The sequence below is a fragment of the Periplaneta americana genome, chromosome 3, assembly GCF_040183065.1.
Source record: "Periplaneta americana isolate PAMFEO1 chromosome 3, P.americana_PAMFEO1_priV1, whole genome shotgun sequence".
NCBI lineage: Eukaryota > Metazoa > Arthropoda > Insecta > Blattodea > Blattidae > Periplaneta > Periplaneta americana.
Genome location: NC_091119.1, coordinates 117,814,020 through 117,828,813, shown reverse-complemented (window position 1 = coordinate 117,828,813; position 14,794 = coordinate 117,814,020). Strand labels below are relative to the sequence as shown.

Below are 14,794 nucleotides of genomic sequence, written 5' to 3'. Positions count from 1 at the left end.
AATTATTTCTTAATTTATTAGGACCATAAAGGTATTGTTACAAGCGATAGATTGAATCATTTTTATCTTAATAATTTAATGTAGGATGATTATTTCGGGAATTGTTATGCTCTAAATTGTGAGGATATTTTAATACTTTTTTAAAATATAAATTTGGAATATGTTTCAAGTTAGTAAAGAGTAATTCAGAGAGACAGAGGTCTCAAGCATATTTATTGACACATGCCAGAATTATTAAATACGAAAAAAAGAGTTCTTGCACTAACATATTGTTTATAAAGTAACCAAATCTTAAGAAATACAGTATATGTACTGGTATTCTATATAAAGGCATAGGAGTGAATAAAAATCTGTTTTAAGGAATTCCTATTTAATATTCCTGCTATAGGAACATGACAAAATAAATACAACGCAGCATGGAAGATAATTCAGCTCTTTATCGAGTATTGTTGATGAGATGTGTTATGAAGGTAGACCGAATCATTCAATATAAATATATAAATAGGACGAATAATATGTATGTAGTATCAAAACTGAAAGCCGTAACTAGTCTATGAATGATGTCTTAACAAGTATAAATAAAATGGACTCTTGACAATAGACACACATTTGGCTTCAGTAATAACTAGGACTTCAAGGAATTTATGGTAGCTCACCTGTCAGGCAAAACTCTGAATAGTCAGCATTGTCGAACTATAGAAGCGCGATTAAAAAGTATTTTTTTCCCCACCCATTACATATGATTGCTTTTTTCAAGTCCCGGTAATAACATTATTAAATTAATTATCCCACATATTTGGGTGGTGCCTTTCTTTGTTTCTGACATACTTTATGAGAGTTTCTCTTTTACACTTCAATAGAGAAATACAACTTTCAGTGGACAATGAACGTGTAACTCTAATGGAACTCTAAGAACCACAGCATTAATGTTTTCTTTCATGCCCTTTAGTTTTTGTTGCAGATAACATCATGCTATTGGATAATTATACATGCACCTTTCTAATAAAATTGGCATATATTTCACTGGTCTCAGAAGTAAAATTAAATGTATAATAGCTTCTCGGTGAAAAATATTTACTGAAAATTATTATAGGATTTGAATAGAAATGCCACTTCTCAAGCAAGGTTATTCGTGAATGACTGTATAATATATAGAAAAAATTAGTGATAAATCTTATATCACCGCCTTGCAAAACTAGCTTGACGTTATTGAAAACTGGACTACAACAAATGAAATTAAAATCAATGTGAGCAAAAGTAAATCAATATGTATCCTTCTGTAAAACACAAAATTAAATTTGTCTCACATACCAATTAAATGGATCACCAGTGCCACAAGTAAACACTTAGGTACTGTATATATTTTAATAACAAACTGGTTGAAGTAAGTCACTAATATTACAAGGATAGCCTGGAAAGCACTAACTTACATTTCTATATGCGTATTCTTAAGAAAGCTAACCGAAAGTCAAAAGAATTAATATACATAACCCATGTTCGGTCCACTGCTGTGGAGTAATGGTAGGCACATCTGACCGTGAAATGAGTGGGCCCGGGTTCAAATCCTGATTGGGGCAAGTTACCTGGTTGAGGTTTTTTCCGAGGTTTTCCCCAATTGTAAGGCGAATTAATCTATGGCGAATCCTCAACCTCATCTCGCCAAATATCATTTCACTATCACCAATCCCATCGAGGCTAAATAACCTAGTAGTTGATACAACATCGTTAAATAATCAATTTAAAAAAAGACGTCAGATAAGCAGAGGAAGTTACAAAAGCTTGTGGTGGCGAAGAATTTAAAGTTTCCGTGATGTTCAAGAAAGGAAAGTACTACAAATGGGAGGAAAAGTAGATAGCCTATATTGGTGTATTCATCACATGATATTACACAGGAGATATCACCACATATGGTTGTAAATAATCAAGGACATTTTAAATCTCAATGTGTATTTTAGTGTAATCAAGTGTTGCTTTGTATAATAAGAACTGTAGGCACTGTATATAAATCTCGATATGCATCTGAAAAAAATAGTAATCAACTTGGCAGAAATGTTCGTGTGTCACAATATAATTCGTAATATTTTATTTGTTAATGGCACTGTTATTTTTATTAAAGTATGTCAGTAGTTACATGTACTACACAAGTGTCTTAATTCTTTGGAAAACAACTATTTATGTCATTTGGCACAATAATATGAACATTTTCCATTTTGGTAATAAATTAAGTGGCAAGAAAATGTTCATGTGTCACACCATATAATATTTCATATTTTTTACATTATTAATTATTCCTTTTCCTTAAGATTTTCTGTTTATATTTTGGAATGCTTACGTTAAAAGACAGTGATGTCTCTTTCATAAACTCTTAAGTATTTAATTAAATATCCTGTGAAGATCATAGTTACTTCGAAAATGTTATGTGTGTCACTATGGAATGACCCATCAGTATTGTTAGTATTGTTACAAATTACAAAACCTGAAACTGTTAGAATGGGATCAGGAGTAGTGACAAAAAATGTAATGTTGTAGGCCTACATCAACATGACTATTTTAATCCAGTGTCTAATAGTTTTTAAGGTTTGAAGGCCTTTTGAGGTAAACAGTATTGAAAATGTGAGGGAAGGGGTATTTCTTGGTAATGGATTAGGCCTGTATATTTTATAATATTATTAACTATATATTGTTAAAGTACCTAGTAAATATCGTAATATGTATATTATATAATACTGTAAACGAGACATCACAGGCTGCAAACTAGATTATTCTTGTTTTTGTATAATTATACGAACATGTATGAAATAAACAAGACTACTATTGCTTAGGTTAGGATAGTATTACTTATATATTGTAATCAGGCTATATGCACAAATTTTCCAATATACTACTATCATAATTAAATAGGTAATACGATGTAAGAATGAGGTAATGTTAACATTAATTTTCATATGTTTTTGTGGTGCAAGTTAAAATAATTCAAAGCAAAGTATAACAAAACTCCGACAACATTATAATTATGAACGTCAAATTCTCTTATTTTATTTATTTTTCAGTGTTTAGTCCCTTATTTCCCATTGTTCTTTGGATTTATCATTAGTAAAATATCAATTAACGGATAAATTATGTTATACACTTAGTTGATAATATAAATAATATTCACGACAAATATATAAGAACAGAAGAGATAACGAATCATAAATTAGCCGACCGATAACTTTATAACATGTCTACATGGCTTTGTCTGGCAGAGACTCTGTATTGTATTCTATTCAATACAAAGGCGTACTTTATCTTATCTCTTCGCTTCGCCCACGTGACAACTATAAATAGCTGCCTCGTTCGGAACTTGTCAAGGTCATACAGACCAATAATATTTATCCATGGTCATCAGTTGTCGACAGTACATACCGAGATTATCTCGTAAGCAAGAAATAATCGATTTAGACCGACCAGACCGGTTCAGAGTTCGTGTCTCGTGATGGTGTTGGTCATTGTGCCATCTGTTGACGATTATTGAACTACATCAAGCCGGCCTCGACTGCAAACTCCAAAGTCTATATAAGAGAGCTATCTGTTAGTATATATGATCTAGGATAGCCTCATCTCTTTCCAGTCCATACCAATTTCTTCAGGATCCCCATAAGTTTATTCCAATCTACTATGATAAAAACCTTTTCCTGGTCCACAAATACTACATACACCCTTCTTCATTTTTCTCTAGGTATCTTCACTGATTGTTTGAGCAGTCCAATTGCATCTTTCATACCTTTTCCTTTCCTGAAGCCAAATTGCTTTTCTTCCATCTCTCCATCCATTGTAGAATATAAATGTCGATTCAGTATTCACAGGAGAATCTTGCCGAGTGAGATATCAGGCTTATAGTCCTGAAGTTATATTTCTTGGCATTATTTTTCTACAGTATTGGCAGCAACACTTTCTCTGTGAAATTTTCAGGCTATTCTCCTTTCTCGTATATTTCGTTGCATATTGATGAAATTTCCTTTTTGTCTTCACCCAAGCATTTCACTGATTCCTTGGGGATTCCATCAACTTCTCTTACGTTCCTATTCTTCATTTCCTTAAGCACTAGTTCAACTTCTTCCCTTAGAATAGAAAATCCTTTTTAGTCTTCTGATACAGCTGCTTGATCTTCTATAGCTCAGTTATCTGGATGATTGCTTGTCTCATTGTAGCTCTTTTACATATTTCGACCATCTGTTCAGTACTCCCTGTTCGTGTGTTATGACATTGCCAATTTAATCTTCTATCAACCATATGAAATTTCTGTTCTTATTTGTTAGGTCCAAACATTTTACTTTGCGGCACATTAAATCGTATTTTCCTTTTCTCTCTAGATCTAGACCTCGTTAAAAATATACGTATTTCTTTGAGGTAAAGTAATGCATTAACATCAACTTTGTGTTCAATAATTCTGTGAGCACTGATTGCAGACAAGATCTCTATTTTTACAGCATTTCATGCGAATTTTCTGTACCTATGTGGTTCATATGAAGAGACTAAGAGAGGAAGGCAGAAAATAAAAAAGATTAGATTGCAGTGAAAGACCTGCTCTTGGACACAACACTATGAATGAACGAACATAGTCCTGAGCTAATACCGTTGGAAAGGGAATGTTACAGAACAGAATTATTGAAAATATCAATTTATAATATTTTGATATTCCTGGTTTTGAACCAGTGAACCAAATATTTAACATCTTATACGAACATTTCCACTTTTAAACCCTTTGTGGTGTAGTCCGAGTTGCCATCAGTAGAATGTGCTAGGTACATAATAAAAGTCGCTAAAAATTGACATTCCCTGTTTTTTTCTCCTTACCTTTCATATCATTGCTGGAAAAGATTAAAATGAAATTAACTGAACCATCTTGATACGTTGCAGATAACACCTATAAAAATGCAATGAGAATGGACCTCGTTTTGACAATTTGCTTAACATTGAGTACACACTTTTTATTGTTTTAATTTTATAATAAAGAGAACATGTATTATTTTGTTGCACTCTTTATTGAAATTTTGATATATACTTTTCGCTGATTAAAACAGTATGCATATTGTAGTAATTATTTGATAAAAATGTTACTATTTAAACAGAATGTTCCAGAGTTGGATGCAGATCTGACAAACATTACATGTAACACTCAGGCTTTTTCCTGCCATCTGGTTTCATCCACACCTCACGTCATAAATTGGAAGCAGTTTCATAGTGAAAATTCTCAACTTCCAGCCAAAGCAGTCACTCCTAGGTTTGTATTTTGAACATATTGCTCGAATTGGCGATGTAGGTATAACATGTACGTGATTAATTCAGATGGGAGATTCCTCATCACTAATGTGACAGTCTTGTCCTAAGGAGACCATAGTTCGATCTTTATCAGTATCGGATTATATGTAGTTTGTAATGAATAAGCTGTGAATCGTGTTTCATTTGGGCAATTCATTTCTGAACTTATTCTGTTGTTGTTCCATTCTTCTTTGTGTGTCACCCCTCTGGCACAGAATAAGCTCAAAGCATTTTTGTATCTATATTACAGTGACCATGTTAATATTTTTAGTGTGATAATTTATAGTCATATTTCATTTGGTATACATGCGTTTTATTTATTTATTTATTTATTTAATTTATTTTACATGTTCCATTATACTATGTAATACTACATGCTTTGATTATTCTATTAGGAATTTATAAGTATTTTTCTTAATTATATATAATATAATAATTAATGTTTTAAGAGTTCGGACAAATTTGTAGTTTATAGTTATAAATAATATTGATATAATCAAGAAGATTAAGCATAGTGTGTTTGTGTGTGTGTGTTTTTTTTTTTTTTCTTTTTAAATCTTCTTTCTCAAAATTAAATATATTTCTGAAAAGCAATAATAATTCTACAAGTAGATAACTAAATAATGAGGATGTTTGATTACAGTTCTTTTGGTCCAACTACTTCCTCAGAAGCAGCAAAATCCATTTCAAATAATTCTGATGTTAGGAATGTCAGTAATGGTGCAGCACTGTTGACAGCACAGGAGCATTGCTCTACAGGTATATCTACTAATGGAAGAAACACTATCCATGCCAATGTTAAAAATTGTGAACAAGGCGGAAATCAATTGAAAGATCCCAATGTTAAGGATATGTCAGCAGAATCACACCACCTGATCAGTCATTGTAATGGTGTTATTGTCAAGTCTTCTGAGAAGAGAGAGACTATATTGTCATCAGGATCATTGTGTCTATTAAAGCCATACAAGTCCTTGTCATTTAGAGAAAAATTAGTATCTGTTAAGTCTGTGAAAGAGAAAGAAGAATATCAACATAAATCACAGAAAATGATCCAAGAATTAAATCCGAATTCTTTGAAAGACAGTGTAGGAATTGAACCAAAGTCTTTCCTTGAATATTTGCCAAGAAGTCTAGAAAGTGCTAACTCGTATAATGCAATCGTGGTTGAAAACCAAAATGAAGCTACATCCCCATTACAAGAAAAGATCTTGTCAAGAGATTTTTCTAATCTTGAACTCAAAGAAAACAACGACCTTAATCCTTTTGACCACAGGATTATTGCTGAACTTTTGGCTCAAACTGGATTCTCTGCAACATGTTGTGATGACAGATATACGAAACTGGAAATGAATTTGCCAAGATTTAAAGCTGGTGGAACTGTGAGTTTAGGTAAGTTATTTTTTGCTGTATAACTAGAGGTATGAAAATATCGCAATCGCAATAAATTCAATAAAAATAAGAAGTGTGTTCCTTGCTCCTTTTTTGCACTCATTGCGGCAGTTTAATTATTGCGAATTAATGCTATAAAGAATGTTGAGAAATGAAGATTATTTAATAATAATCCTAGTTTAATTTCTGTGTCCGGCTGTGAAATTTTCAAATAACCCTAATACATTTAATCACGACTATTGTTTGTTGATTGTAAACTAAGAAAATACTGAAATTTGTAACATAGCATACCACAATATATTACTGTAAACAGTATTATACTTGTCCATTGCATGTTATTTTTCCTTTTCAGGAAAGGATAAATACAGTATAGAAGGACTACTCGGGAAAGGAAGTTATGCGAAAGTATACAAAGCTATCAATGTGAAGGAAAATAAAACTGTCGCTATGAAGGTACAGAAACCAAGCTGGGAATGGGAGTTCTACATCTGTCATGAAATACAGTTACGCTTATCAGACCCTATCTCAGTAAGTTTGCTCTTCTTACGTTTAATCCTACTGTGTACTGAATGTAGAAATTTTAGAAACATATTTCATGACATAAATTTCCAACTGGGCTAATGTATTTCCTTGATCCTTCTCAGCTTAGTTGCAGTCAAGTAGTCAGCTTACTGCTTCCTGCAGAAGAAATTTGTATTTCCTCCCCAATTGATCTTGTGAAGTATGTGTTGGGAAACTATCTGTGTGGAAGATTTTCTCTGAATACGAGTACTTTGCTCTCGCCATTGTCATTGTCATTGCATCATTGTCCTGTTGTTCCTAATTCTGAATAATCTTCATAGCTTGAAAGGATTATTAATCAAGATCTACCACATTACTCTTGGCATAACATTGTGAAGTTAGCTGTGAGAAACCCACATAGCTTGTAATTCCTTCAAAGTAATAATAATAATACTTTACTCTTTCTGGATTTATTGTTTAGTCTAGTTGCTGCCATTGTTTAAATTAGTACAAAAGGAATGACGAATGTGAATATAGGTGCATGTTTTATCTTAAACCATTTCTTAATGGTTGTGTCCCAAATTAAAGTTCACATTATATGAGTTTTAGATTTCTGCAACCATTGTGTTCAGAAATAGACTTTTGAGTATTTCACTGTGTCCTGAAACTTAATGATTCAAAACTACATACAGTTCAGTCAGCAGGGAAAATTGTTATGATCAGAGGGATCACCTTCTCTATGAAACGATGTTATTGAATTAACAAAAAGAAAGAGAAGCAATTCACTGATAGAACATCTAAAAATGTTCGTGATTGACTGACATGCAGTAATCACAATACACTCGACAATTTTGGAAAAACCATTTGCGAAAGAAAGTGGAGGGAAAACAGTAATATTCAGCAGCACATGTTCACAAAAGTATACAATATAAATTCCACATTATTGCAAAAACGATCGGCTTTATAATTACTACGTAATTGAGCTTGAAGTGTAATTTAATTTTCCAAGTGATTGGTTTTTTTGCTGGTCAATGCAGTTAATTTGTACCATTATTGGTCAATTTATTATTGTATTAATTTTTACACTGTGCTGTACTTTTATTGGCAAACAGCTGTTGTCCAGAATATGTTGTTGTTGTTGTCTAGTGCCTTGCATCTGGCAATAAAGCCATTAGCAATTGTGCTTTCCAATACTTTTGAACTGTAGTTTCTTCTGATCTTAATGCTTCACAGGTCTTCAAGTGATCTTCATTCATTTCTGCTGGATCATTACACAAGACACATATTGGTGAAGTTGAGATACCTATTCTGTAGAGATGACTGGCTAGACAGTCATGATTTGTCAATAGTCTGAAGGCTGCAACTGCTGTTTTCCTTGGTCTCTGGGGGATTATATCTGGGTTGGAAAGTAGTGTAATCCATTTTTTGTCTTTAGCATTTGATTCTATTTCTTGTAGGTATAAATGAGAAAATTTTGTAGTGATCAAGCGTTTTATTGAGGAATATGAGAAATTACATTTAGGCTTTTGTTTTATTGTTGTGCCTTTCTTTGCAAGTGTGTCTGCGGTTTCATTCCCCATGATTCCACAGTGTGCTGGAATCCATTGGAGATGGACAATCTTATTAACTTTTTGGAGTTGTGTTAATATTTTGTAGCATTCCCTTATTTTTGTTGACTTCTTTGTAGCATTGGAACATATTCCCTGAATTGCAGCTTTAGAATCTGAAAGAATTACTGTCTTGTTATATTTATTTAAGGGAAGATTTAATAATTGTCAGAGAGCAATGTGTATAGCCTCTATTTCACCATCATAATTTGTTGTGTCTCTACCAACAGAATGATAAAAGGAAAAATGTGTACATGTAACCCCAGCTCCAGTAAGGTTTTCTGTGGTGGATCCATCGGTATATATGTGTAGCCATTCTTCTGTAGGGTATCTAGTATTGATCGTTTCCAGTGCTAGAAGTTTTGTATTTCTTTTGGTGTGTCTGATTTACTTATTTCCTCTGTTAATTCTAAACTGAAGGTAGGTTGCAATAATTCCAATGGATTATCTCTTGGTTTTAGGAATATTCAATTTGGATTTAATCTGTGTTACCTTTTCTAGGAAACTACTATGAGTTTTAAGAATTGAGGAAGGGAGGTTCTTTTCTGTCCATTTAGAGTTTGGCAGTCGTAACATTTTCTCATGTTGGAGTAGTGCTTGTTCTTCTATTTTTGTTGTTATTGGTGGGATCCGTGTTAAGGTAAGCATGGCATCAGCAGGTGTGGATTTAACTGCTCCAGTGGTTAGACGAAGAGCTTAATTTTGTAGTTGTTCAAGTTTATTGATGTTGGCATTTGCTGCTGTTATTAATGCTTCAGAACAGTACAAGAGGTTTGGTTTAATATACATTTTGTATGTTGTATTAATATAAAATATTAATAAATTATTATTGTTGTTTTTGTTGCGATATAGATGTAGTAATCACATTTTTCAATAAGAATTAGTGGAATTTCATTCATAGGTGTAGAACTATTTCTTTTCTTTTCTTAAAATTTTATTTGAAGTTTTCCTTTGTCTATACTTATATTTATTTTGCCAGAATCTTATTAATACTTGAGAGAGATTGAAATATATGCGATTTTGTAAAGCTGGTAACATAAGAATTAGACATCTTTAATCTTTATTCTTGAAAAGAAAAAATAAAATAAAAACTTCTTGAAGTTGGAAGTTGATATTTCTTGTCATCATACATGCATATAAGGTAGTAATTCATAGCTTTATTACATGATAGAAATTCAATTTTTCAACTGTGTACCACTGTAGTTTACCAGTAATGAAAGGAGTTCTATAAATTTTCACAGCTGCAGTGTTGTTTGTAGTTAATTTCTCACTAGTAACAGGAAAACTTCTGATAACCATCATATATTCTTTTGCATGTACATTATACAATTAGTTCTATACTAATAACTTTTTTCTCTCTCTCTAGGCACTGGCATTTATGGATATCAAAAAGGGATACTTAGTCCAAAATGGCAGTATTATGATTACTGATTTCTCTGATCATGGAGATCTTCTGTCGGTCATCAACACCATTCGTCAAGAAATGGTGAGAAGAGGTCTAAATATTCAACAGAACGTTGAAAATTGATTCTGCGTAAAAGATGACAATATAGGAGTTTTCTTCGGGAATAAAAAAATTGGGTGAAAAATTACATGAAGGAAAGAAAAACTCTTATTTCTTTCTACTTTCCTACTATTGCTCCTTTCTTCCTTAACAACTTTTGTAGGCGTCATCTTTATAAATGTCTGGTTTCTGTCACTCACTGCAGTTTAAAAAAAAAATAATAATAATTTACCTGCTACACATAGGTCGATTCATTCCAAGAGTGGACCAATTTCAAATTCCGGACCAATTACAACATTTAGTTCATAATTGAGGCGGTCAGAAGCAAAGGTTGTAAGTGCACTTACGTTATTTTCCATAAAATGTGATTAAAAGTTACTAAGCATTCGTAAATTCCGTGAAATTTTAATTTTAAATGTTAATGTGCGATGTGGTGAAAAGATATATCCCTTTACCACTGAAATTTTAAATGCTTTAGTTTACCCTGGATGTACTTAAATTTTTTTTTTTTTTTTTTTTTAATAGAAATATCGCCTTTAAGACTGTTGTTGTGGGGAAAAGTGGGATACAGATTTTTTTTGGAAAATTACTTATGCAGTTATAATAATTAGAATATTTTCATAACTGCTGATTTGTTATATGTATGCTTTATTTTGATGTAACAAAATTTTCTGATAAATTATTAGTTTTGTTACATGAACACTATATTTACGACATGTCACCATACTGGAAAACAGTTTCTCCCAATACTGTGGGAAATATAACTTTTTTGATACACAGATTAGTACAAAAAACGCAATACTCTACTTTAAATTTTTAAGATATTACGATTTATTTTAAATATCTGTAAGTTATATAAAGAGTTACTTATTATTTTGTGGTTTAATATTTAGTTCTAAAAGTTTCCTAATTCTCTTCTTGAAAGAGGCCAATTTTTTATAAGAGTGATCGAATTATACAAAAATTATACAATAATTAACATAATCGATATTTACACTGACACTTTTCTTTTATCTTCAGAAGCTTGTCTTGCCACCTCTTTCATTATTCATGGATTCAAACCTCTTAAACATGCTCCTGAATAATGTACAATCTCCTCCTGAACAATCAGCTCATATTCTTCTTGGTAGGCCTCCTTCAGATCCTGTAGGGTGTCTGGATAATGCTGATGGACCCTTTTTCCCAGTTTGTCAAACACAGGCCCAATGGGATTCAAATCTGGAATTCAAGCAAGCCATATCACGACATGAATCCTCACCTCATTCAGGTATTGTTACACACATCGACCCACATGTGGTTGTGCTTTGTTATGCATTATCATGAAACTATAAATGGAGCAAAATGCATAACATTCTCCTGAAAGATTTTCTCTAAGTGTCCCATGCTCCATGAAGACCAGCTCTATCCTCACCATCAGGCTTATTCACATCAAAACCATCATAGAATGACTGAAATGCAGTCTTGGACGAAAATTTACAGAGACAATCATTGCTCTGTTTTATTAATATCAGCATAGAAGCTGCATCTCAACATGGGAGGGACGCGATAAACTTCAAAGTCGCATCAAGGTTGAGCTGAATGACTTTATTAATACAAAAGGGAAACGCAGCTCAGAAATAGTCATTTTTAAGATGCGACTCACTTTTATTAATACCACCCAGTGACATGAAATATTACGTAAATATCATCTCTAGTACTTTATATTAGTATTACTGCCATGGGGGTAATAGAGTTTTCCAGTTAAGAGCAGAACTTTGTACCTGTACCTGCAATACTAGACTTTTTTGGTATTTTTGGAAGAAAGAACAATGACGACAGTCACAGATGGCTAATGATGAAGCCATTTTTAGGCAGTTGTATTCAACAGGCCGAAATTTAAAAAAAAAAAAAAAAAGAGGAGAAACTCATTGAAATATGTACCTATTGACAGAATGTAGAAACTAGGTTTTTATTATTATTTTTTTTTTCACATAGTGTAGACCAGTTTTGATTCAAAATAATGAAAGAATACCTCGAGCTTGCAAAAGAAGCTCATACATTTTTTATAACATTTGCAACCTGTGTTTATGCAAAATAAGTTTCTCATCTCTGATTGTCATAAAAAATAAGTGAGAAATCTCCATGAATTTGTAAATGATATTGCTGTATGTATTGAATAGAGTCCATATTTGAGAATCTACTTTCCAGAAAACAGGCACATTTATTGCATTAATTATTTTCTACTTTACAAATATTGAAACTTTTTTTTTATGTTCAATATTCTTTATGTTTCTAAATATAAAATAAATATAGGTTAATAAGGCGTTTTTTGTTTTATTTTGTAAATCTTCTCGCAACCTCCTCAGCTCTTCACATGACCCTCTCTTCAGGAGGTCGCGACCACACTGGGAGCGACTACTCTAGTGCACTATCCTCTCACAAAACATAGCCAGCAACTTTTGTCAAGTGTTGCTTTTTTTGTGCCAGTTGGTGTAGTAATGATGAAATGGGTGAATATTTTTTAATATGAAGATGTCTTGACTGTAAGATATTTTTGTTATAGATTGGTGACCCTTATTTTTAGAATGTCTATGTGTGGTCTAAAATCATGAAATTTTGAGTGCTATGGTTTATTTTATTTTATCAGCCAATACCAGAAACTCTTATGCTGTACTGGATGGTTGAGCTGTTGAACATTGCTGAAAAACTTCAGGAGTGCAAAATTATTCATGGAGATATAAAGCCAGACAACTTTATCCTCAGAACCTTGTAAGTATAGAAATGTGTTTTTTTCTCTCCCCTCGACTTAATTGTCTTGTTTTGTTTTTGATTTTTCGTATTGTACCATCAACTGATGAACGAAATGTCGAATAAATGCACCTGTACATATTGTTTTCATATGTTTTAGACTAAGCGATGTTTTCGTCAGAATTCAATAATACATTTTTCCGAAATATTTCGATTTTGCACCACTGCTATGTAGAGGATTGTGAATGTTTTGATAGAAGTTGGTTTCGTTGAAAAATATTTGACAGCCTTGAGACTTAAGAGTTGCATTTTGCTTTCTCAAAGATTTTCAGAAACAGATAGTAATTTCATTAACCAAAAATGTAGCAACTACAGCTGTTGCAGCCAAAGATGCTATTTCTGGTGTTTCTAGTGAATCACGCAGAAGGTACAGGACTAAGCGTGGCATTGCAGCTAGAATCTTACCCCCCCTTCCCTCTTTCTTCAGAGAAAGACAGTAGATGGGCATTGCTGTTAAGCATGGAAGGAAATGTTTGTAACCAGTGGCGTGTATTCCATAGAAGCAAGGTAAGCAGTGCATACCCTGCATTTATGAGAAAGAAAATGATGAAATGAACATATTATTTTGTGCAGAATATTCAGTGATATTGATATGTAATATCCTAGATCATATATGTAACAGATAACTCCTCGCTACGTTAAAATCGGCAGCACTTTGAAGAGATCAACCGCCAGGATCGCCACCCGTCCGCCGTAAACGAACACGAGATGGCAGCACAGTCGCTAATGCAATTCAAATGGGTATTATGACGTGACTCCTTATGTAACAACTAGATGGCAGCGTAGTAAACCTGACAAAAGTTGTTAACCTCAAAGCCTATAACCCCGACATATCTGTTACATATATGATCTAAGGTAATATGAAAGAAGTATTTTTTGCTATCCAGGTTGCATCGAGTGTCCTCCATTGAGTCAATATTCATGCCATATCTTAGTACGGAATTCCTTAGTACTATCAGTACCATCCAGCACTGCGTATCTCGCTGAAAAATCCCTACCACAACCGAGTCTCATCCACCCTGCTTCGCCCTTCTAAGCTTCCATAATGTTTCATTGGCTGGAAGCAGGAAGCAATGCCTTGAACTGCTTTTCTTTCGTGCGCATAGAAGCCTCATTTGGTTTAGTGAAGTTGAATCTACTCCCAATCCGAAATGAAGAATGTTTTTTTTTACAAAACTATTTATGGTTAACATTATATGTTGTGTTTCGTAAGTGTTTGTAACAGTTTTTTAACTTATTTAGTGATAAACTGAACTGGTGTTACAGTGAAGTACAGTGCTGTATTGGGGGGGGGGGGTATGCAATTGCATAAACTGATTGTTGTAGTGGCAGCGTTTTTTGTTCGAAATGGGGACCGATATCAGACCTCCAGCTAAATGTGACTGTGTAATATGTGATCTTCCTTGGTGTAATTTTTGTTCTTGGTCGTTTGAAAACAAAAAAATTAATTTTGCAGAAAGATCGAACAACTCCTCAATTAAATATTTGCATCAAAGTTAAAACTTGCATAAGGCATTTTAATTCTAATTTATGTAACAACAATGACTGGATGTTCAGTTCAAAAGTTATACTGCTGGTCCTGCCTTCTTTTTTTCAAACGATAAAATTATTTGGAATCACGGGAATTATAATATGAAAAATGTGTGCAAGGCTATAAAAAAGCACAGTCTGTCTCAGAATCGTCTGCATGCAGTAATAAAAGGAA

The 14,794-nt window shown here is 33.0% G+C and overlaps 1 protein-coding gene across 2 annotated transcripts in view; it reads left to right on the top strand.

Annotated features, from left to right (window-relative positions):
- LOC138696427 (uncharacterized) overlaps positions 1–14,794 on the top strand; it is a 156,634-nt gene that overhangs the window by 125,288 nt on the left and 16,552 nt on the right. For both annotated transcript variants that reach the window (XM_069821394.1, XM_069821393.1), the window contains exons 20-24: positions 5,112–5,263; positions 5,945–6,690; positions 7,043–7,218; positions 10,165–10,284; positions 12,929–13,050. In XM_069821394.1, the coding sequence (XP_069677495.1) occupies positions 5,112–5,263; positions 5,945–6,690; positions 7,043–7,218; positions 10,165–10,284; positions 12,929–13,050 (1,316 nt within the window). The remainder of the gene's footprint in view (positions 1–5,111; positions 5,264–5,944; positions 6,691–7,042; positions 7,219–10,164; positions 10,285–12,928; positions 13,051–14,794) is intronic.